The sequence below is a fragment of the Hemiscyllium ocellatum genome, chromosome 42 (assembly GCF_020745735.1).
Source record: "Hemiscyllium ocellatum isolate sHemOce1 chromosome 42, sHemOce1.pat.X.cur, whole genome shotgun sequence".
Taxonomy (NCBI): Eukaryota; Metazoa; Chordata; class Chondrichthyes; order Orectolobiformes; family Hemiscylliidae; genus Hemiscyllium; species Hemiscyllium ocellatum.
The window spans coordinates 11924171-11949992 of NC_083442.1; the positions used below are offsets into that span (position 1 = coordinate 11924171).

The 25822-nt window shown below is 40.9% G+C and overlaps 1 protein-coding gene across 2 annotated transcripts in view; it reads left to right on the plus strand.

Moving 5' to 3' along the window:
- LOC132834735 (fibrillin-1-like) overlaps positions 1-25822 on the plus strand; it is a 589699-nt gene that overhangs the window by 227864 nt on the left and 336013 nt on the right. For both annotated transcript variants that reach the window (XM_060853700.1, XM_060853701.1), the window contains exons 9-12: positions 9341-9493; positions 13510-13731; positions 13830-13967; positions 14283-14402. In XM_060853700.1, the coding sequence (XP_060709683.1) occupies positions 9341-9493; positions 13510-13731; positions 13830-13967; positions 14283-14402 (633 nt within the window). The remainder of the gene's footprint in view (positions 1-9340; positions 9494-13509; positions 13732-13829; positions 13968-14282; positions 14403-25822) is intronic.

A 25822-nucleotide genomic window follows, 5' to 3' on the forward strand; every position in this document is an offset into this window, starting at 1 on the left:
CCCGGAATATCCCTACTACCCTTCTTGTACAGGGGGACAACATGAGCAACCTTCCAGTCCTCCGGCACCTCACTTGTATTTAAGGATGTCACAAAGATATCTGTCAGGGCCCCAGCTATTTCCTCTCGCACCTCCCTCAGCAACCTGGGATAGATCCTATCTGGTCCTGGGGATTGTCCACCTTAATAACCTCTAGCCTACCCAACACATCTTTCCTACTTATGTCATCATGATCCAGACTAATCAAACTTCTATCATACTGCTCCATAAAACTCTCCTGGACACTTCTTACAAATTGTACCTCATCCAGACCTCTTAAGCCATGTGTATCCAAGACAATGTTGGGAAAATTAAAACTTCCTGCTTCCTACCTATCTCCCTCCATCCCTCCCTCCCTTCTTGAATGGGATATCACATTAGCAGTTTTGCATTCCGTTAGTATCCTCTGGAATCTGCTAATTTCTGAAATATTTCAGCGAATGTCTCCACTATTGCTGCAACCATTTCTTTAAAGCCTTTGGATACAAACCATCAGGTCCTGATAATCTGTCTACCTTTAGTCTCATTAGTTTGACAAATATTTTATTCCTTGTGATAGTAAATGTTCCAAGATCCTTCCTCCTATTATTAGTGCTATATCTATTTTCTTTGAAATGTTTGTAATGTTCTTCACAAGATTGTCGTTGCATTCTCATTTTGGGCTCCGCCTTCACTGTAGATAGTATGTTCCTCCTCCCATTAGTTTTTTAATAGATCACTCCATCAGCACTGGGTGTAATAGGATTACAGACCTTTGATCTAATCCACAAGTCACCACTTTATTTATAGTAGGCTGCTGTTGCTATTTAGCATGTCTGTAAAATCTATGCTGTAGTTTCACTTGGATGGGATGCTCTTCTGAGGGGCACTTCAGACTCAATGAGCCAAATGGCCTCTTTCTGCACTGTATGGACTCTGAATTTCAATCTCTAACATATCTTTTTTTGTAGAGTCATAGAGTCCTACAGCACGGAGAAGGGCTTTTGGCCCAAACTGGTCCATGCCAGCATGCTTTTCTCTGCACTTGGCCCATATCCTTCTAAACCTTACCTGTCCATGTATTTGTCCAAATGCCTTTTAAATGTTGTTAATGTACTCGCTAAACCACTTTGGCTGGTAGCTCATCCCACATGCATACTATTCTCTGTGTAAAAAAGTTGTCCCTCGATTCCCTTTTATTCTTTCCCCTCTAACCCTAAACTGATGTCCTCTAGTCCTTCATTCTCCAGCTTGATAATATCCTTCCTATAGCAAGGTGACCAAAACTGAATACAGTACTCCAAATGCAGCCCCACCAATGCCCTGTACAACTGTAACATAGCTTCCCAACTTCTATAGTCAATGACCTGACTGATGGAGGCCAGTGTGCCAAAAACAGCCTTCACCCCTGTCTACCTGTGACTCCACTTTCAGACAACCATGCACCTGAACTCCAAGGGTTCTCTGTTCCATTACATTCCTTAAGGTCCTACCTTCATTTGATTTTCCAAAATGCAAGACCTCACATTTAAGTATATTACACTTCATTTGCCATTTCTCATCCTACTTCCCCAGCTGATTAATTCCTGATCAATTTTATTACTATTTTGGTGTCATCTGCAAACTTGCTAATCATTCTCATCCAAATCATTGATATGGATAACAAATAGTAACGAGTTCAGCACCGACCCCTGAGACACTCCACTAGTCACAGGCCTCCAGTCCAACAAGCATCCTTCTACTATTACCCTCTGCTACCTACACAAGCCACTTGTGTATTCAATATGCCATCTCACCCTGGATTCCATGCAATATAACTTCCAGTGTAGCCTACCATGTGGAACCTCACCAAAGACTTTACTCAAAGCCATATAGACTACGTCTACTGCCCTGCCCTGTCAACCTTCCTGGTCACCATCAAAGAACTCTAACAAATCTGTGAGGCATGATCTCCCATGCACAAAGCCATGTTGACTCTTCCCAATCAAATCCTGCCTTTACAAATGCATGTATATCTTATTTCTCAGAATCTTCTCAGGTAATTTGCCTACCATAGATATTAGTCTATAGTTCCCAGGTTTTTCTTTGCAGCCCTTCTTGAATAAGAGCACAACATTCACTACCCTCCAGTTTTCCAGGACTCGTCTGTGACTAATGATGATGCAAAAATATCAGCCAGGGCTCTTCTATAGCCTCTTGATATATCTGGTCAGGACCAGGAGACTTATCCACCTTCATATATTCTAATACACCTAACACCTCCTCAACTGTGATATGGACTGACCCCAAGATATGACTACTAAATAAAGTTCCCAAGTCTTCATGTCTTTCTTCACAGTAAACACAGAGGAGAAATATTCATTGTGGACCTCACTCATCACCAGCAGTTCTACACATTCAGGTCCACTTTGGTCCTTGAGGGATCCTAATGTCTCTCTAGTTATTCTTTTTCCTTTAATATACTTGGAAAGAACCTATTTGGATTCACCCTAATCTTCTCAGCCAAGGCTATCTCATGCCCCCTTTTCACCCTCCTGATTTCCTTCTTCAGTAAACTCACAAAGTATTGTAATAAACTATTGTCATTAACTATGTTCAAGCTGAAATAGAATGCTTTTTAATCAGTAGGGGAATGAAGAGTTATAGGGAAAAGTCAGGAAAACTGAGTTGAGGATTATCAAATCATTCCTAATCTCACTGAATGGCAAAACATTCATGATAGACTGAATTACCTACTTCTCTACTATGTCTTATGGCCCGCTAATAAAAATATGCCAGTTCTGTGATAACTATCAGTGAGGACCTTATTGAATATTGTGCCAGTTGTGATAATTTAAGTGTTTGCCTAAAGTGTAACAACAATTGTTGGCCTTGATCCATTAATCTGTGTAGCTTTCTTTGAGTTCATACTTAATGTTTCCAGTTTAGGGAAATGATTTATAGTGCTTGTTTCAGTATGCATACTCTTCATTTTTCTTTCCTTTTTATTAAAACATAATATTATGTTTATGACTCATTCAGAAGTTGAAATTTAGTTTTGTTTGGGCAGACATACTTAACGGAAAACAAGTATTTAGTCATGTCGATGAAAACATTTTGTTTTCTGATGTAAAGCTGTATGTAAAGTATAAGATGTTACATATTGTATTGTAACAAAAACATATATTTCTTCATTTGTTTGTCCAAAATCTGTCAATCCTACAGTAGAAATCCTAAGGTCATGACCAATTCATGATTTCTGTAGAGTAGTCAAATGTATGTCATGTGTTTTCTCCTTCATGATTGACTTCTTGTTTCACCATTGAACCTTTTTGTAAGCTTTGAACCACATCTGTCCAAATAAAAACACAACCTCTGGCCCTTTTTAAATTATTCTTCAAGAAGGAGGCCATTTACAGTCATAGAGATATGTAGCACAGAAACAGAACCTTCAGTCCAACTCGTCTATGCTGACGAGATGTCCTAAATTGATCTAGTCCCATTTGCTAGCATTTAGCCCATATCCTTCTAAACTCTTCCTATTCATATATCCATTCAGAAGCCTTGAAAATGCTGTAATTGTATCAGCCTCCACCACTTCCTCTGGCAACTCATTCCATACACGCATGAAAATATTCCCCTTAGGTCCCCTTTAAATCTTTCCCCTCTCACCTCAAACCTATGCCCTCTAGTTTTGGAATTCCTCACTCCCAGATCTTTAGATTAGATTACCTACAGTGTGGAAACAGGCCCTTTGGCCCGACAAGTCCACACCGACCCGCCGAAGCGCAACCCACCCATACCCCTACATATACCCCTTACCTAACACTATGGCCAATTTAGCATGGCCAATTCACCTGACCCGCACATCTTTGTGACTGTGGGAGCAAACCGGAGCACCCGGAGGAAACCCACGCAGACACGGGGAGAACGTGCAAACTCCACACAGTCAGTCGCCTGAGGCGGGAATTGAACCCAGGTCCCTGGCGCTGTGAGGCAGCAGTGCTAACCACTGTGCCACCGTGCAGGTTCAGGATGTAGATTTGCTCGCTGAGCTGGAAGGTTCATTTCCATGTAGATTTTCTCACTGAGCTGGAAGGTTCATTTCCAGACGTTTCGCCACCCTACTAGGTAACATCTTCAGTGGGCCTCCAGGCAAAGCACTGTATATGATTCCTACTTTCTGTTTATATGTTTGGGTTGGTGAAATGAACCTTCCAGCTCAGCGAGCAAATCTACATCCAGAACCTTGTCTGTTTAACCTATCCATGTCCCTCATGATTTTATAAACCTCTGTAAGGTCACCCCTCAGCCTCTGATGCTTCAGTGAAAATAGCCCCAGCCTATTCAGCCTCTCCTTACAGCTCAAACCATCCAACCTGGTCACATCCTTATAAACTTTTTCTGAACTATTTCATGTTTCACAACATCCTGCCTATAGAGGGGCGATCAGAATTGCACATAGTATTTCAAAAGTGGCCTAATCAATGCCCTGTACAACAGCAACATGACCTCTCAACTCCTAAACACAATGCACTGACCAATAAAGAAAGCATACCAAACATCTTCTTCACTATCCTGTTTATCTGTGAATCCACCTTCAAGAGCCCATCACATGTCTGTCGGTCATAGCTTAATTGTACTTTTCAAGGTTTCATTCATAACCACATAGGTTAAAATATTCAGCAACATATCCAATGTGATGAGGGTTTCTACCCCAGCATGATTTTCAACCAATGGGTTCTAAGCTTTCAGCAACCTCTTGGGGTTAGATTTAATGCAGTTCAACATGCTGCAAACATAATGGCTTGACCCACTTAATGACAGGAGCCACCCCATATATTTTGCAGTGGCCTCCCAGGAGTGCGGCAAGTCTTCCATTGTCTGCCCAATTGAGGGAACCTATCATTGAAAAGAGGTGAAAGACCCCTTACCTCTGACTGTGACCTGCAATTGCTTATTTCCATCATGCTTTAAATTGCCTCGAAGCTAGGATTCTACAGTGATTTTCAGGCATCTCAGGTCCTAGCAGCGTGAAAGTTTGTTGGGCTGTGTTTGGCCAGCAGCTGTTGACAATCAGGAAATGCCCCACGGGGAAATTAATTGTGGGTGGATAAATTGTTGGAAGCGATCCAAAAAGGTAGGATTTATAGACATTTAGAATCCCTACAGTGTGGCAACAGGCCCTTTGGCCCAACAAGTCCACACCAATCCTCTGAAGACTACCCCACCCAAACCCATTACCCTTCCCTATTACTCTACATTTACCCCTAACTAACACATCCGTGGACACTATGGGCAATTTACCATGGCCAGTTCACCTAACCTGCACATCTTTGGATTGTGGGAAGAATCCGGAGCATCCGAAAGAAACTCATGCAGACATGAAGAGAACGTGCAAACTCCATACAGACAGTTGCCCAAGTCAGGAATCGAACCTGGGTCCCTGGCACTGTGAGGCAGCAGTGCAAATAATTGAGTCATCTTGCCTCTCTTAGACAGGCAACAATTGATTTGGGATAGTCAGCATGGTTTTGTGTGAGGAAAATTATGTTTTGATTGAGTTTTTTGAGGAGGTTACGAGAAAGGATTGATGAGGGCAGAGCAGTAGAGGTTGTTGGCTTCAGTAACACCTTTGAAAAGGTTCCACACGGTAGACTAATCTATAAAGTTGGTTAAAAGGAGTTCAGGGTGAGCTTGCCAATTGGATACATAATTGGCTTAATAGCAGGAAACAGAGAGTGGTGGTGGTGGAAGGTTGCTTTTCGGACTGGAGGCCTGTCACCAGCGGTGTCCCAGAGACATCAGTCCTGGGTCCTCTTTTACATAGAAGACATGGTTAGTAAGTTTGCAGATGACACCAAAATTGATGGCATAGAAGACTGTAAAGAATATTTTCTAACATTACAATGGGATCTTGATCAAATGGGTCAGTGAGCTGAGAAACAACAGATAGAGTTCAATCTGGATGAATGCATAGTATTGCATTTTGCAGGGTCAGGACTTATAAAATTAATGTTAGGCCCTTGGATAGTGTTGTAGAATAGAGGGACCTAAGGGTTCAAGGATGTAATTTTAATCACATATAGACAGGGTGGTTAGAAAGGCGTTTAACACGTTTTCCGTCATTGCTCAGTATTAAACATACGAGTTGAGATATCACGTTGAGGTTTTACAGGACATTGGTCAGGCCTCTTCTGGTGTACTGTGTCCAGTTCTAGTCGCCCAGTTATAGAAAGGATATTATTAAACTGGGAAGGGTTCAGAAAGGGATGTTTCTGGGGATGAAAAGTTTGAGTTATAAAGACAGGCTGGATAGATTGGGACTTTTCTCACTGAAGCATAGGAGATTGAGAGGTTATAGAAACCTTATAAAGGTTTGTAAAATCATGAGGGGTATAGATAGAGTTAATGTTGGGTATCTTTTCCCTTGAATGGGAGATTTCAAGACTAGGGGACATATTTTTAAGGTGAGAAGAGAAAAATTTTCAAAAGATACGAGGGACATATTTTTACATAGGGTGCGAAATGAACTTCCTGAAGAAGTAGAGGATATTGACAAAATTACAACATTTAAAAAGACAGTTTGATAAGTACATGAGTAGGAAAGGTTTGGAGAGACATGGACCAGGAGCAGGCAAGTGGGACTAGTTTAGTTTGAGATTATGTTCAGCATGGACTGGTCAGACTGAAGTGTCTGTTTCCGTGCTGTATGACTCTAAGAACCTATGAAAGGCTGGATAGTGGCCGCTTAAGTAACTTAAAGCCACATGATTCTGTGAAGTCCTCTCCAGAAACCGATAGCACTCCCTATCAGTTCTCCAACCAGTGGACAAGATCTCTATCAGCCCAATAAAATCTCAGATCTTGGATAGTCAGCAAGGTGTTTGTGCGAGGAAAAATCATGTCTTACAAACTTGTTTGAGTTCTTTGAGGAAGTTACCAAAAGGTTGATGAGGGCAGAGCAGGAGAGGTTGTTTACTTGGACCTCAATTGAAGCCTTTGGTAAGGTTCTGGATAGTAGATTGATCAGTAAAAAGAGGTCACATGGAATTCAGGGTGAATTCAGGGCTGATATCCATCCAAAATCTTGGTGAAAGATAAACTGTTGATTCATCTCTAATTTTAAACCCATTCCTCCTAGTTATTGACTCATTTAGAAAGGGAAATGGGCTCTATTTTTGTGAACGTTAAGATGGCTTCATGTAACAATATGTGCCAGAAGTCATCCTTCAGAGCCAGGGTTGCATTATTGGAAATCTGAAATTAAGCATAGACAACTCAAAGAAAACATCATTAATTATGTCTTGGATATACATAGAATGGAGTACAAATAGGTTTTTAACCCTTGTTCACCTGGATGACTACATTTGATATCCTGCTGCAGAACCTGCGTCTTGAAGATATTTCAAAAGGAAATAAAAAATAATGATTTTTGCTTCTGATATCCGGTCTCATGACACACTCAAAATCTTTCATCCTCAAAGGCAACTGTGCAAAGCAGGTTAGATTTCAGGAGGAAGTGTTACAATCGATTAAAATATTTATACTTTTAACCTCAATTTTCGTGTTGCATAGGTTAATGAATGTACAGTTGCTTCTCGCTCTCTGCCTGGTGAAAACCCAAGAGAAATTTGTTTTTGCTGGTCTCAGTTTAGTTGTCCAAAATTATGTTGTGATTAGCAGATTTAGATAGGGGTTAGAATGGGAAACTTGCAGAAAAAATGATGTGTTAAGGCACTTTCTTAGAATAGACATGAAGGGAAATTTTAAAATGCTGTAATTGATATATGAATACTGGATTCTTGTGCACTATGTGGCAAAGTAATTGTTCCCTCATATTGAGACATTAGGTTGTAGAGAAAAAAAGATTTTGGAAGTATAATTTTGAAAATCATAATACAGTGTGATATTGCTATCTTTGAGAGAGATACAGAAATGAATTCTCACGTTTAATGCTGATGCCTACTGTGAAATAACAAATTTCATTGAATATTCAGTGCCCAGTCCTGTTCACCAGACAGTGATGTTTTTATAATGGCAGTTATATCATGACTATTTACCACTTTTACACCTCAGATCATTTATCATATTGTGAATGCTGCGTGCCATCTTTCCACATTTGTGGCACACTTAATTTTTGGTTTTGTTACTCCTGTCTTCTAGTCTCTCTAGCTGCTTTCCTACTTCAGATATTCACCTTTACTCCTTTCCAGTTTGGGTCCCATCCCCCTGACAACCTCATTTAACCCAATACAACAGCATTTTGGGTCCACTAGACCTTGTTTAGAACAGGATATTGGGGGAGACCCCGTTTCTTGACAATTGTTTGCACACGCTGACATATAGATTATTGCTTCATGGTATTGTTTCTGTAGGTGACTGAAGAACAGTTTTGATGAAGCATTTGGTAGACAGAAGTTGAAATTGTTTGGCTTGGTTTGTTTACTTCTTTCTGAAAAGACTTGTAAGCATTATAAGAAATTCACAGAACAACAGTGATGCTGATCAGAAAGAATTGAAGTTTAATTAATTAGTTACCTTTCATAAGGAAAAAAGCATATTTAGCTGGAGAAAGGAACTTAATCTATATTGTTAAGATCTTGAAAGTTGCTGATGCCATGATTCAATCTATGGTTTTTGAAAACAACAGATCAGATAAAATAAAAGACAGTCTCGTTCAAAGATAACATAAAGTGCAACTGGTTCATACCATTTGCTAAGTAAATCATAAAATCAAAGTAGGTATAAAACTTTTCAAATGGTATCTGTCCAAAACGAACATTTTAGAGACAATAGCTTACTAAACATGCATACAGTAGTGTAGTGAATGCTTGTTCTTTTAAAATATCCATGAAGACGGGCAAATTTGTGATTCAGTATGGAGTGAAGGAGTAGAGTAGAATGATAATTTCACAATGTTCTGTTCTCAGAGTGCACCCCAACGCCTCAACCCAATTCATAATTTCAATCCATTGAATTGAAGTAACAGAAAACTATGTTGGCATCCCATCAAATTCAGTTTGCACTCCCAATGGTGAAGTACTGTGCCAAGTGAAATCATTTCTCAAAATTACTCTTCTCTCTCTAAAATAAGAGGGAGTAAAAGTACGAGTATTCTACATGAAGTTAAATTAAATAAACTAGCTTGAACACTTGCCTTTTTTATAATTCTTATATTGTGGTTTAAATAAAATTTGAAAACATAGACACTTTGCTATGAATGGTTAACAGATTACAAAATTGTGTAATGTTAGGTATCTATTACTAAAATTTGTTGAAAATGTAGCATGATGCTAAGCTTTATGTTACTTGAGCATTAAAATAGAACACTTTTCAATAGATGCACGTCCTGGAATTTGCTATTCTGACCTGGTTAATGGTCGTTGTGCCAAAGAAAATCCAAGACCTTTAAACAAATTGCAGTGTTGCTGTGACACGGGTCGGTGTTGGTCAGCTGGTGTAATTCCTGAAATGTGTCCAATGCGTGGAACTGGTATGTCTTGTTTTTGTCTCTTTTTAATGATTCCTGTATTTTTTTAAGAAAATTTATGTATATTTCAGCTGGTCTAAGGTGATCTTTCTTTATGAGACAAGACAAGGTTGCCTGATATAATCAGAGGCTCTGCTGTGTGATTTCTGAGCACAAAGTTTGTTTTATTGCTTGTTCTTTTATGCTCTAATTCTTCTGTAAATTGTTTTGCAATGTTTCATTATGTTATAAAGCATAAAAAATGTAAATTGTTGAGTTTTAATGTCTGTAGTAATTTTCTTCATCCTGAAATGAGCACTTAGTTATAAAGCCAAATTTGGTCATTGAGGAAGGTCTCATGAATTTCACATTAAGAAGCTGAATTTGTGTTTAAGTTTTTCTTTTGCAACCATAGAATTACTGAACTATTCAAAATGTAATTACTTATAATGCTAACCAAGTTTAAAGATTCCATTTACATGTTGTATTTCTATCTCTCTAGATCTCTGCCTTGCTTTACTCCTTTAAAACACTTAAAACCTAGCTCTAATTCTTCTGTAAATTGTTTTGCAATGTTTCATTATGTTATAAAGCATAAAAAATGTAAATTGTTGAGTTTTAATGTCTGTAGTAATTTTCTTCATGCAGATTTCAGGACTTTTGGCTTGAAGTTCAGCTGAGATGCATTTTTAATTAGTAGCAATTATTAAAGGGAAATTACATTATGAATTAAAAGAATATTCGTCTTGAATAATTCGTTGCTACATGAACCCTATAATACATTTTTATGTCAAAGAACAAAGAACACTACAGCACAGGAACAGGCCACTCCAAGCCTGCACATTTTGAAAACAGCCTATTCCTTTCCTATTCAAGAATTCGTCCAGTTGGTTCTTGTACCTGTTTTCACCACTTCCTGTGGCAGCTATTTCTAGGCACTTACCTCCCTTTATGCGAAAAACTTGTCTTGCACATCTCTTTTAAGATCCACAAGCCCAACTACCCTGACCAACCCATCGTCCCTGGATGCTCCGGCTCCACTGAACTCATTATTCTTACCTTAACTCCATTCTCTGCCCCCTTATTCTAGGCACTTCTCACCTACATCCGGGACACAAACCACACCTTCCACCTCTTCAGAAAGTTCCAGTTCCCTGGCCCCCAGCACTTCATTTTCATTATGGATGTGTAGTCCTTCATTCTTGATGAAGGGCTCTGGCCCGAAACATCGAATTTCCTGTTCCTTGGATGCTGCCTGACCTGCTGTGCTTTAACCAGCAACACATTTTCAGCTCTGATCTCCAGCATCTGCAAACCTCACTTTTTACCCCTAGTCCTTATACATGTCCATATCCCACAATGATGCCCTGCAGGCCCTCAGTTTTGAGTTATATAGAAGCTCTACAGTGTGGAAAAAGGCCTTTTGGTCCAACAGGTCCACACTGACCCTCCAAAGCGTAACCTATCCAGACTCATTCCCCTACCCTCTTATCCTACATTAACCCGTGACTAATGCACCTAACCTACACCTCCTTCAATTTTCCTTCAATTCTTCCCACTTTCTCCAAATCCAGAAAGTGGCCATAGCATTCTCATGGGCCCTAGCTAATGCCTGCCTCTTGTTGGTTATGTCAAAAGGTCCTTTTCAGTACGTACACTGGGGCTGTTCCCCAAGTCTTCTGCCATTTCAACGATGACTGCATTGGTGCTGTATCCTGCACCTAGGCTAAGCTGGAGCAGTTCACCGACTGCACTAACCACTTCCACACTGCCCTCAAATTCACTTGGTATATCTCGGACACCTCCCTCCCCTTTCTTGACCTCTCCATTTCCATCTCCAGCGCTTATGCACTGACGTTTACTGTAAACCCACAGACTCCTATACCTACCTGAACTACACCTCTTCCCACCCTGTATCAGGCAAAAACTCCATCCCATTTTCTCAATTCCTCGGTCTCTGTTGCATTTGCTCTGATCAGATGTTCCATTCACAAGCATCCCAGATGTCCTCCTATTTCAAAATGTTTTTCCCCCTCTCTGTCATCAAAAAGATTTCCACCACTCCTTCTACATTCCCCACTCTACTGTTCCAACCATTCCGCAAAAATAAAGATAGGGTCCCCCTTGTCCTTATTTTTCATCGCTCCAGCCTCTGCACCCACCATATCAAAAAATCATCCTCAAAAACTCCAATTGGACGCTAGCACTCAGAGCATCTTCCCCTCCCCACCTCCCTCTGCCTTCCGCAAGGATCGTTCTCTTTGCCACTCCTTGGTTCGTGTCCTGTAACTGAAACAGATGCAACATCTGCCCGTACACCACCTCCCTCCCCTTCGTCCAGGGCCCTAAATAGTCCTTCCAGGTGAGATAGAGGTTCACCTGCATCTCCTCCAATCTTGTCTACTGCATCCTGTACTACTGATGTAGTCTGCTGTACATCGGTGAGACTAAATGTAGACTAGGTGACCATTTCACCGAACATCTTCACCTGGCCCGAAATGGCCAGCCTGACCTCCAGTCACCGTCCATTTCAATTCCCCACCCATTCCTCCCTCCAACCTGTCCATCTTCAGCCTTCTGCATTGTCACAGTGAATCAGATTGCAAATTGGAAGAACAATACCTTATCTTCCACGTGGGCAGCCGACATTGAGACTTAGCATTGAGTTCTCCAATTTCAAATAACCTTCCACCCAACCCTCCACTCCCTTTTCAGCTCCCCCCATTTCATCTGACAACACTTCCTTCCAGCTACCATTCGAATTCATCCCTCCCATCAAGCAACCAGGTCATACTATCAGTAACACCATTTCACTACTCCCCCCTCCCTACTGCCCCATCTGTACCTCCCCTTACTCCCACACCTAGTCCTGATTTCTCCACCTCCTGATGCTGCTTGACTTGCTATGTTCATCCAGCCTCCTGTTTGTCCCCTAGTAACTGATCCTTCAACCCTGGAGATAAAAAACGACTTGTGTTTTCCACTCTATTCATGCCATTCACAATCTTATAAACGTCCATTAGATCGCCACTCAACCTCCTGAGTTCCAGTGAAAACACACCCAATACATCCAACCTTTCTTCATGGCTAAAATCTCCCATACCAGGCAACATCCTGGTTAACCTTTTCTGTACCCTTTCCTTCTGGTAATGTGGTGACCAGAACTGTATGCAATATTCCAAGTGTGGCCTAGCTAAAGTTCTATGAAGCTGCAGCATAGCTTGTCTATCCTTATACTCAGTGCCCTTTCCAATGAAGGCAAGCATGCCAAAACTTTTGTCATTACTGTATCTACCTGTGCTGCTACCATCAGTGAGCTATAGACCTGCACACCCAGATTCCTCTGCATATCAATACTCTGAAGGGTTTTGCCATTCACTGCATACTTTTTGCCTGTATTTGACCTTCCAAAATACATCAGCTTACACTTGTCCGTACTAAACTCTATCTGCCATTTTTCTGCCCATGCCTCCAACTGATCTATATCCTACTGTATCCTCTGACAATCCTCATCATCACCTGCAACTCCACGAATCTTTGTAACGTCCGCAAACTTACTAATTAGATCAGCCACACTTTTCTCCAAATCATATTTGTGAACCATGAACAACAGAGGTCCCAGCACTGATCCCTGTGGAATTAATCATAACCCTTTATTCTGTAAAGTATCCTTCCACTGCTACCCTCTGTCTCCTATGACTAAGCTAGTTCTGTAATCTTGTGAAGCTCATCCCAATACCATATAACTTCACCTTTTATATTTTTTCTATCTGTAATTTTAAAAAATTATGATCTAACATATTGTGCCAATGTAAATAAATATCTATTCTTAAATATTAACAACAGCCATTATAGATTACAAAGACCAAAGAATAGGATGTTGTTATTGTAAATTAGCATGAAATAAAATGGCTGAAAATGTAATTGGTAACATTTTTATATGTTGGCTGAAAATAGAAATAATTAAGTTAATAAAATGTTCATTCAGTTGAAGGTTTTTTCCTCTGTGTCTCATGATAAGTGTATCTCTGTATTTTCAGATGAATATATCAAGTTGTGCATTGAAAGTTCTTGGACAGATGGTGGACTTAGACCCAGGCCTGACAGCGGTCTCCGGCCTGACAGCGGTCTCCGGCCTGACAGCGGTCTCCGACCTGACAGCGGTCTCCGGCCTGACAGCGGTCTCCGGCCTGACAGTGGTCTCCGGCCTGATGGCAGGCCTGACTATTGGACTAATGGGGGTCGTCCTCACCTTGGACCAAGTAAGATTGAAATACCATTGTTATTATTTACTTATTTCAATATTTGTTAGCTATTTCTTTAATAAAATTATGATTTTTTTCTCCCATTTCTTTTTCAGGGCCTTTAAATGTAACTGATTATTGCCAGATTTATAGAAACCTCTGTTTATATGGACAATGCATTCCACTTCAAGGACCTAGTTATCGCTGCGAATGTTATATGGGTTATAAACTTGATGCAAGAGGAGAGTGTGTTGGTATGATTCAAATTGCTTTGTTGGGATGTATTATGTTAATCCCTATCTGATGATGGGGTTTGTTTGTTTTTTCAAGTATGATAATGTTTTCATTAAAGGCAATGTGAAACCAGTGTTTCTGGCTTGGTAGATATTTTAATTGTTTTTAAATATATATAGTCAAAGTATTGTAAAATTGTTTGCAAGTTAAAGTAGTTAAGTTCAGCTGTGCGCTGTTCTTTATTACATTTTTAAATGTTCTAATTTCCAAACATCTATTTTAATAGCCAAAAATGAACATATTTCAACATAATTACAATATTTTGCTTCAAACAGATGCTGATGAATGTATAAGCAATCCCTGTATGCATGGAAAATGTGAGAACACACAAGGCTCTTACTTTTGCCGTTGTGATCCTGGCTTTCAAAGCACTGCTACTAAGATTACTTGTGTGGGTATGTTATATTTCCATATTTTCAGTACTCCATTTTCCTTTAAATACATTATGTTAGAACACTCAACTGTGAAAGAAATTGTTACTCTCCGGTACATTATTGAAGAATCTATTATTTACAATGCAATAAGAAGCCCAACAACCTGTAGCAGAAAACCTAGTTCCAAGTTCTAAATTCTAACTCAGAGTAAAGAAGTTTATCCAGAATTCTTTGTTTATTCTGGGAAATCTTACGTTTATGACTTAATTTTTGAATATAAATATTGCAATTTATTAAACTCATTCGTAATTTTAAAGACCTCTATTAGATCAACCCTCAGCTTTTTCTAGATAAAAGAAAATCCAACTTGATTGTTTTTTCCTGATAGTTATTAACTCTTTTATTCTGTTCACTAATGTCATCAACCAAACTTTGTCTCTGATTTAGATAACTTAGACTGATACATCTCGCTCAATTGAAATGTTTCCCAGCTTGTTTGTGATGTTACTTGAAGCAATTGTTGTGTGATATAATTATCTATTATTACATAAGGTCTAAGGATTTTGAACAACTTAAGACAAATGTTTTTTGCCCTACATTTTGAAATTTTGTGTAATGCCCTGTACTCTGGTCAGGTCAGAGATAACCATGAAAACCTCTAAAGCTAATTACGGATTTGGAAGTGTTGTCAGTTCTGAGAAAAATTATTTCAAATAATACAGAAGAAGAGTATAAAGGATTTGTTGGAGGGAGGATTGCTAGGAAATAAGCATGTTTCAGAAATGAGAAGTAATTTTTGGCACATCTGTGTAAGTTCATAAAATATAGGAGCAGAATTAGACCATTCGGTCCATCGAGTCTGCTCCACCATTTGATCATGGCTAATATGCTCCCCAACCCCATTTTCCTTCCTTCTCTCTATATCCCTTTACCCCATTACCAAGTAAACATATGTCTAACTCCTCCTTAAATTTACTTACTGTCCCAGCATCCACCGCACTTTGGGGCAGTGAATTCCACAGATTCACAATCCTTTCGGAGAAATAGTTTCTCCTCCTATCTGTTTTAAATTTGGTACCCTTATCCTAAGACTATGCATTCTCATCCTAGAAAGCCCAACAAGAGGAAGCATCTGCTCCACATTTATTTTATCCACACCTTTTATCATCTTGAATACCTCAGTTTGATCTCTCCTCACTCTTCTTAATTCCAGAGAGTATAGGCCTAAACTGTTCAATCTCTCTTCATACAACAGACCCCTCATCTTGTGAGGATTAAAATAGTGAACCTCCTGTGAACTGCCCTCAATGCCACTACATCTTCAATCAAATAAGGGGACCAAAACTGTGCACAATACTCAAGGCGCAGTCTCACCAAACATTGTATAGTTGCAACAATATTTCCTTATCTTTATATTCTATTACTGTGGCTATAAAAGCCAACATTCCATTTGCTTTATTTATTATCTGCTGTATCTGCATGCTGGTCTTCTGTGACTCATGAACAAGTACATCTCTCTGCACCATCTGCCATGTTTTGGCACACTCTCCTAACCTATCTATATCCGTTTGTAAGGTTCTTATTTCCTCATTGCAATTTACTGTCCTGCCTATTTTTGTGTTGTCCGTAAATTTGTCTCTAGAGCCTTCTATCCCTGTATCCAAGTCGTTAATATAGTTTGTAAATAGCTGGGGTCCAAGGACCAAACCCTGTGGCACACCACTAGTTACATTTTATCATCCCAAAACAACACCCACTCTATCTTCTGTCAGTCAGCCAGTCGTCTTTCCAGGCTATAAATTACCCCTAATCCCATATAATACAACTTTGTGAATTACCCTTTTGTGTGGAACCTTATCAAATGCCTTCCAGAAGTCCAGATAAATTATATCCACAGCATCCCCATTATCCACTTTGCTTGTTACTTCTTCGAAGAACTCTATCAAATTAGTGAAATGTGATTTGCCTTTCATAAAATCATGCTGACTCTGATGGATAGTGTTTTGACTTCGAAATGTCCTGCTATTGCTTCCTTCAGTAATTGATTCTAACACTTGCCAACAACATGCAAAACTAACTGGTCTGTAATATCCCACATTTGGCCTCCTTCCCTTTTTGGATAAGGGCATTATATTAGCCATTTTCCATTCCACTGGAATCTTTCCTATGTCCATGGAATATTGTAACTATTTAATTGGCTATTTCCATTGTCACTTCCTTTAATACCCTGGGATGTAGGCCATCAGGCCCAGGGGACTTGTCTGTCCTCAGTTCTAATTGCTTACAAGTGCCTTTTCCCTATCGATATTGATTGTTCTAAGTTCTAGACTATTTTGATTAGATTCCCCTACAGTGTGGAATCAGGCCCTACAGCCCAACAAATCCATACCAACCCTACGAAACGTCACCCACAGACACATTTCCTTTTGACCAATGCACCTAACACTATGGCCAATTTAGCATGGCCAATTCACCTAACCTGCACATCTTTGTGATTGTGGGAAGAAACCAGAGCACTCGGAGGAAACCCACGAGACACGGGGAGAATGTGCAAACTCCACACAGACAGTCGCCCAAGGCTGGAATCGAACCTGGGACTCTGGTGCTGTGAGGCAGCAGTGCTAACCACTGAGCCACCGTACCACCCTATTATGCCTATGTAATTTATTGCCTCTGACTTACCCATTCCAACGGGAATGTTATTATTGTCTTCTACCATGAAAACTGAGGCTAAGTATTGATTCAACATCTCTGCCATCTCAGTATTCCTTACTCCTTGGTCTCAGCTTTCAAGGGATCAACATTCACATTTGTGATGGTCTTTCCTATTATGTATCTATAGAAGCTTCTGCTATCCTTTTTGGTATTTTGTGCTAGCTTTCTTTCATAATTTACCTTAGCTCTTTTTTATTAATTTTTTAGTAACCCTTTGTTTATGTTTGCATGTTTCCCAATCTTCCATCCTGCCACTGGCCTTTGCAATTTGGCATACCTTAGTCTTTGACTTAATATTGTCCTTGACCATCTTGTTTAGCCATGGATGCTTTTTACCTCCCTTACCATCTTTCTTTCTCACTGGATACATTTTAGTTGTGAGGAATTGAGTAGCTCCTTAAACATCTGCCACAGCTCATCCGCTGTCTGACCATTTAGCCTTACTGCTCAATCAACTCTGGACAAATCTGTTTTCATGCCTATGTAATTTCCTTTGTTTAATTCCAGAACACTACTGTGGGACTTCATTTTCTCACCCCCAAATTGAATTTTGAATTCTGTCACACTATAGTCACTACCCCCTAGAATATCCTTAACTACGATGCCATCAATTAATCTCTTCTCATTACACAGTACCAAATCCAGAGTAGCCTGTTCTCTGAATTGGTTCCATAACATACTGCTCCAAGACGCAATCTCTAATACATTCAATACTGCCTCCAGGCTACTATTGCCAATTTGATTCTTCCAATCTATGTGCATGTTAAAATCACCCATGATTATTGCCATAACTTTCTTGCAAAGCTCTAATATTTCCTGGTTTAGACTGCCAAACTGCAGAACCACTGTTTGGGAAGCTATAGATTACCCCTACCAAGTACTTCTTCTCTTTGCTGTTTCTTAATTCTACCCAGACTGATTCAACATCTTGACCTCCTGTGCTTATGTCATTTCTCATTACATTATGTCATTTCTCCTTCTTCAGCAAGGCCACACCACATCCTTTTCCTTTCACGTGGTACGTGGAAAATTCCATCTTCCGCAGTTACACCAGCACCATTCCCCACCATTCCCTCCACTACATCAGTGACTGTATCGGTGCCACCCTGTGCTCCCACAAGGAGGTTGAATAGTTCATGAACTTCACTAACACGTTCCACCCCAACCTTAAATTCACTTGAACCATCTCAGACATTTCCCTTCACAATCTGGAGCTCTCCATCGCCATTAACGGTGACCAACTCAGCACAGGCATCTACTCCAAACCCACTCACTCCTACAGCTATCTGGACTACACCTCCTCCCACCCCTTCTGCTGTAAAAATGCTATCCCTTATTTCCAATTCCTCAGTCTCCACCACATCTGCTCCCAGGAGGACCAATTCCACTATAGAACATACCTGATGGCCTCCTTCTTCAAATACCGCAATTTCCCCTCCCACGTAGTCGATAATGCCCTCCAGCACAATTCCTCCACTTCCTGCACATCTGCCCTCAAACCTGACCCCTCCAACTGCAATAAGGACAGAACCCTCCGGTCTTCACCTTCCGCAAGAATTACAAAACCTGTGCCCACATCTCTCTCCTTACCTTCATCCAAGGCTCCAAAGGAGCCTTCCACATCCATCAGATATTTACATGCACTTCCACCCACATATTTTACTGTATCAGTTGCTCCCCATGTGGTCTCCTCTACAATGGGGAGACAGGACGCCTACTGGCAAAATGCTTCAGAGAACATCTCCAGGACACATGCACGAAACAACCCCATTGCCCCGTGGCTGAACATTTTAACTCCCTCGCCCACTCCTCCAAGGACATGCGGGTCCTGGGCCTCCTGCATCACTGTTGGGGAAAATAAATCTTGTGCCAAATCATTTAAAACAAAATAATCAAGAGAGGAGACCTTGAGCAATTAACTAGCTTTATCGTGGCCTTAGGGAACCAATCTTCATTCAGAACAAAGTCTGACGTATTCCAATGAAATACAGAACGTTACAGGTTATATCATAAAATAAAAGCCCACTGCCCATTAATTACGCAACCTAAGGGCAGTTTAAGGTTCACATACATTTTCCAGACCTACATTTCTTAATGTCTACAGAACTGAATGTTATCTTACACTACAGGTTCAGCTAGGCTAAAACAACAGATAAGGGACAGAGAGAAACAGTACATCATTCTATGAGCAGAACTATCTAATGGCCCGAGGAGCAGAGACAGCCTGCAGCTGCAAAGTCAGGCTATCAAAACAGAATTCCTCAGCCAGGGTTCTGACAGCATTATGCTAGCAGGCTAAAATCTTACTGCAAAAATTGCTTTGTGACAAGATGGCTTCCACACAGTTTTGTGTCAATTTTGGTCAAATTCTCCCACAAACACCAAACCCTTGCCACCTGACGCCTGGAGGAAGAACGCCTCATCTTCCGCCTTGGGACCCTCCAACCACACTGGATTAATGTTGATCTCACCAGTTTCCCCTTCTCCCATCTTATCCCAGATTCAACCTTCCAACATGGCACCACCCTCTTGACCTGTACTACCTGTCCATCTTCCTTCCCACCCATCTTGTCCACCTTCCTCTCCGACCTAACACCTTCATCCCCACCTTCATCTACCTATTGCATTCTCAGCTCCCTTCCCCCCCAGCCCCACTCACCCCCCATTTATCTCTCTGGCCCCTTGGACCCCCCACATTCTTGATGAAGAGCTTATGTTCGAATCATCGATTCTCCTGCTCCTCAGATGCTGCCTCACCAGCTGTGCTTTTCCAGCACTACACTCACGACTCTGATCTCCAGCATCTGCAGTCCTCACTTTCTCCTTTTCCTTTCAGTCTGTCTTGCAGAATTGCTGAGTACTCCAAATATTCAATTCCCAGACCTGGTCTCCTTGTAACCATGTCTCAGTAATTGTTACCAAATCGGACCCCCGGTTATGCGATTCACTAGGACTCTGGTACCAGTTTGATTCAGGTGAAGACCATCCAATGGAACAGCATGATTCTTCCCCAGTAATGGTGCCATGAATTCAAACCCATTTCTCCCATACCAATCTTTGAGCCATGCATTTACTGCTTAATCTTACTGACCCTGTGCCAATTAACACATGGCTCAGGTTGTAATCCAGAGGTTATTACCTTGTTGGTTCTGCTTTTTAATTTAGCTCCTAGCTATTCATACTCCCTTAGCAGGACCTCTGCCCTAGTTTATCTATGCCTTTGGTCCTACATGGACCCTTTACCCTCACATTCCAGGTTCCTCAGCAGCCCAGATGAGATATCCCAAACCCAAACACCAAGTAGGCAAAACAACCATCGGGACTGTCGATCCTGTTCACAGAGCATCCAGGTAACTCTCCCCCTCCCTGATATATCACAATGCTTGAATCTCGGACTCCAACTCATCAACTCTGAGCCAGAGTTCTCCAAGCAACTAACATGCTACAGACATGGTCACTGGGAACCACAATGGTGTCCACCAGCTCTCATATCATGCATACACAGCACATCACCTGCCCCAGCATCTTTATTTAATTAGTTTTGAATGTTTTTGAACTGTTTTTATATTTCGGCATTTAATCTTAATCTAAATGTAAGTTGCAAGCAGTAATTTCACAAGGTTCAATTTAGCAAAGAATCACATTTAACACACATTCAAATTTAGCAGACTCCCAAACGGCCAATCAAATCACAGCCCTCCTGTGATATCATTTTTCAGTTTCCCGCTCAGAATCAGAAACTCTTACCTTCCCGGGTTGCTTTCCTCTCACTCCCACTCAGCTCTACTGCTGTAAATTTCTGACATAAGTTTTATATTAATTATTTTCCCAGGCTATTCATCACTTTTTCCCACTCAGCTCCATTGCTGAAGTTCGAAAGCAGCATGGTGGCTTAACATTTATCACAGTGCCAGGAACCGTTGTTCGATACCATCCTCTATGTGGAGTTTGTACATTCTCCCCATGTCAGTGTGGCTTTCCTCCGGGTGCTCAGTTTCTTACTACTCAGTTACAGGGATAGGGTAGTGGGGGGTTGGTTTGGGTCAGATGCTCTTCAGAATGTCAACGTAGATTTGATGGGCTGAATCCCTTGTTTCCACATTGTAGGGATTCTATGGTTCCTGTATTTTTTTTAATTTGAGGTTAATGATGAGAGAGTGGTTGATAACTCAAGTAAACTTTGCTATGTATAAAAGCTCTCTGCTTAAGTTTAAGACTCACTGAATAGATAAGAATTGTATTGAATTGATTTTATGAGTTCATTTCAACAAGCAAATAATAGCAAATAAACTAAAATTTAGTTTGAGGTGTTTGTTGGGCTATTTATATAATCATAGAAATAAAACATCTTAGAACCATGCCAATTCAGCCTATACCTTTCTTCTTCACTCATGTGATGTGTTCATTGCTGGCCAGGTTAGAATTTATTGCCAATCCCTAAATGCACTTGAGGTCGCAATGAGCCACCTTTTTGAACTGCTGCAATCCATGCGTGTTAGGTACACCCACAGTTAGGAATTTTGCTGTACTGACAATGACGCATACATTGGTGTCACCGGTGGTGTCATTCCAAGTCAGAATGGTGTGTGACTTGGAGGAAAACTTACAGGTGATAGTATTCCCATCCATCTGTTGCACATGTCCTTTTTGGTGTCAGAGGCTGCAAGTTTGAAGGAGCCATGGTAAGTTACTGCAGTATATATTTTGTATAATGCTGACTGCTGCCATGGTGAGTCGTTGGTGGTATAAATGTTGAAGGTGGTGGATACAGTGCGAATCAAAGAGGCAACTTTGTATGGGACTGTGTTTAGCGTTTTGAGTATTGTTGGAGCTGTATATATCTGGGAAAGTGGAGAACATTCTATCATCCGTCTGACCTGTGTCTTGTAGATGGTGGACAGATTTCCAGGAGTTAGGAAATCATAGTGATGTAGAGCTGTACAGCATGTAAACAGACCCTACTGTCCAAATCTTGCATGCTGACCAGGTATCTGAAATTAATCTAGTCCCATTTGTCTGCATATGGCTCATATCCTCTAAATCGTTCCTATTCATATACCTATCCAGATGCCTGTTAAAGGTTGTAATTGTACCAGCCTCCACCATTTCCTCTTACAGCTCATTCCATTCATGCACAACCCTCTGTGTGAAGAAGTTACCTCTTCAGTTCCTTTTAAACGCTTCCCCTCTTACCTTAAACCTATGCCCTAATGTATTGGAAACCCTCATCACAAGGAAAGACCTTGGCTATTCACCCTATCCATGTCCCCCATGGTTTTATAAACTTCTGATCATCCCTCAGCCTCTGAGTGTGCCAGTAAAAATAGCCCTAGCTTATTCAGCCTCTCCCTATAGCTGAAAGCCTTCAACCCTGGCAACATTCTTGACAATCTTTTCTGAACCATTTAAAGTTGCACAAAAACCTTCCAATAGCAAGGAGACCAGAATTGCTTCAAAAGTGGCCTAATCAATGTCCTGGACAGCCATAGCATGTTATCCCATACATATTAAACGTTTTCATTCAAGGAGTTATGAACCTGCACTCCAAGGTCTCTTTGTTCAGCAACATTCCCTAGGACCTTACCATTAAGTGTATAAGTCCTGCTAAGGTTTGCTTTCTCAAAATGCAACAGCTCGCATTTATCTAAATTAAACCCCATCTGCCATTCTTCAGCACATTGGCCCACCTGATCAAGATCCCATTATAATCCAAGGTAACCTTCTTCGGTGTCCACTACACATCCAATTTTGCTGTCATCTACAACTTACTAGCCATCTGTTCTATGCTCACATCTAAATCGTATAAATGATGAAAAACAGTGGATCCTGCACCGATTCTTGTGGGACACCACTAGGTACAGGCAACTAGTCTGAAAAGCAACCCTCCACCACCACCCTTTGTCTCCTAAGTTTGAGCCAGTTCTGTATCCGAATGATTAGTTCTCCTGGTATTCCATGTCATCTATCCTTGCCAACTAGTCTTCTATGAGGTACAGTGTTGAACCCCTTACTGAAGTCCATATAGGTTGTGTCCACCACTCTGCCCTCATTGATCCCCTTCATTACTTCTTCAAAAAAATTCAAATCAAGTGTGTTATATGAAGAATTTTTTTCAGAGCTTTCAAGCATTCTTGTATCCACATGGACAAATTAAGAAAGGAAGTAAATTAGTCACTGGTATTACTAATCATTGTGCAGACTGGAAAAATAAAATTGGCAAAGTTAGTCATAAAGGAGAATTTGTAGTATGCTCAGGACACTTTCTTGAAACAATATACTGTGGATGCAACCAAGGATCTATGACATTATATTATTATTTGGATCTGACAAAATGTAGTGAGACAAGACTAAAGAAATTGAGGGTTTGGTTAAGAAAAAGAAGGAAGCATATGTCAGGTATAGATAGGATAGATTGGGTGAATCCTTAGAGGAGTATAAAGGAAGTGGGAGTATACTGAAGAGGGAAATCAGGAGGGCAAAAAGGGGACATGAGATAGCTTTGGCAAATAGAATTAAGAAGAATCCAAAGGGTTTTTACAAATATATTAAGGACAAAAGGGTAACTAGGGAGAGAATAGAGCCCGTCAAAGATCAGCATGGCAGCCTTTGTGTGGAGACACAGAAAATGGGGGAGATACTAAATGAATGTTTTACATCAGTATTTACTGTGGAAAAGGACATGAAAGATATAGACTGCAGGAAAATAGATGGTGATAAATGTCCATATTACAGAGGAGGAAGTGCTGGATGTCTTGAAACAGTTAAAAGTGGATAAATCCCCAGGACCTGATTAGCTGTACCCGAGAACTCTGTGGGAAGCTAGAGAAGTGATTGCTGGGCCTCTTGCTGAGATATTTGTATTATCGATAGTCACAGGTGAGGTGACAGGAGACTGGAGGTTGGAAAACGTTGTGCCACTGTTTAAGAACGGGGGGTAAAGACGAGCCAGGGAACTATAGACCGGTGAGCCAGACCTCAGTGGTGGGCAAGTTGTTGGAGGGAATCCTGAGGGACAGGATGTATATGTATTTGGAAAGGCAAGGACTGATTCGGAATAGTCAGCATGGCTTTGTGCATGGGAAATCATGTCTCACAAACTTGATTGAGTTTTTTGAAGAAGTAACAAAGAAGATTGATGAGGGCAGAGCAGTAGATGTGATCTTTCTGGACTTCAGTAAGGTTCCTCATGGGAGACTGATTAGCAAGGTCAGATCTCATGGAATACAGGGAGAACTAGCCATTTGGATACAGAACTGGCTCAAAGACCTTTTCCAGGTGATGGTGGAAGGTTGTTTTTCAGACTGGAAGCCTGTGACCAGTGGAGTGCCACAAGGATCGGTGCTGGGTCCTCTACTTTTTGTCATTTACATAAATGATTTGGATGCGAGCATAAGAGGTACAGTTAGTAAGTTTGCAGATGAAACCAAAATTGGAGGTGTAGTGGACAGCAAAGAGGGTTACCTCAGATTACAAAGGATCTGGACCAGATGGGCCAATGGGCTGAGAAGTGGCAGATGGAGTTTAATTCAGATAAATGCAAGGTGCGGCATTTTGGGAAAGCAAATCTTAGCAGGACTTGTACACTTAACGGTAAGGTCCTAGGGAGTGTTGCTGCACAAGGGAACTTGGAGTGCAGGTTCATAGCTCCTTGAAAGTGGTGTGGCAGATAGATAGGATAGTGAAGAAGGCATTTGGCATGCTTTGGTATGGTCAAAGTATTGAGTACAGGAGTTGGGAGGTCATGTTGCGGCTGTACAGGCCACTGTTGGAGTATTGTGGGCAATTCTGGTCTCCTTCCTATCGGAAAGATGTTGTGAAACTTGAAAGGGTTCAGAAAAGATTTACAAAGATGTTGCCAGGGTTGGAGGATTTGAGCTACAGGGAGAGGCTGAACAGAATGGGACTGTTTTCCCTGGAGCATCGGAGGCGGAGGGGTGACCTTATAGAGATTTACAAAATTATGAGGGGCATGGATAGGATAAATAAACAAAGTCTTTTCCCTGGGACCGGGAGTCCAGAACTGGAGAGCATAGGTTTAGGGTGAGAGAGGAAAGATATTAAAGAGACCTAAGGGGCAATTCTTTCATGCAGAGGGTGGTACGTGTATGGAATGAGCTGCCAGAGGATGTGGGGGAGGCTGGTACAATTGCAACATTTAAGAGGCATTTGGATGGGTATATGAATAAGAAGGGTTTGGAGGGATATGGGCCGGGTGCTGGCAGGTGGGACTAGATTGGGTTGGGATATCTGGTCGGAATGGACAGGTTGGACCGAAGGGTCTGTTTCCATGCTGTACATCTCTATGACTCTAAGTTCAAGAAATGATCTGAATAAAAGTTTCCCCTAAGGAACAACAACCATAAAATGGTAGAGTTTAGTATTGTAGTTTGAAAGTGAGAAAGCTGGTTTGGAAACAACTGAGCTAAGTTTAATTATGAGTTGTTAAATAGAAATGAGGGCAGAGATAGCTGGAGTGAACTAGGAAGATAGATTAGAAAAACTGAGCAAGTCTGGCAGCTGTGGAAAGGAAGCAGAGTTAACGTTTCAGGTCCCATGACCCTTCTTCTGACCCCTTCTGAGGAAGGGCCACTGGAGCTGAAACATAACTCTGGGCTTTCTCTCCACAGATGCTGCCAGACTTGCTGAGTCTTTCCAGCAATTTCTATTTTTGTTTCTGATTTCCACAACCACATTTCTTTTGGCTTTTTGTTTGGGAGAGAAAAGTT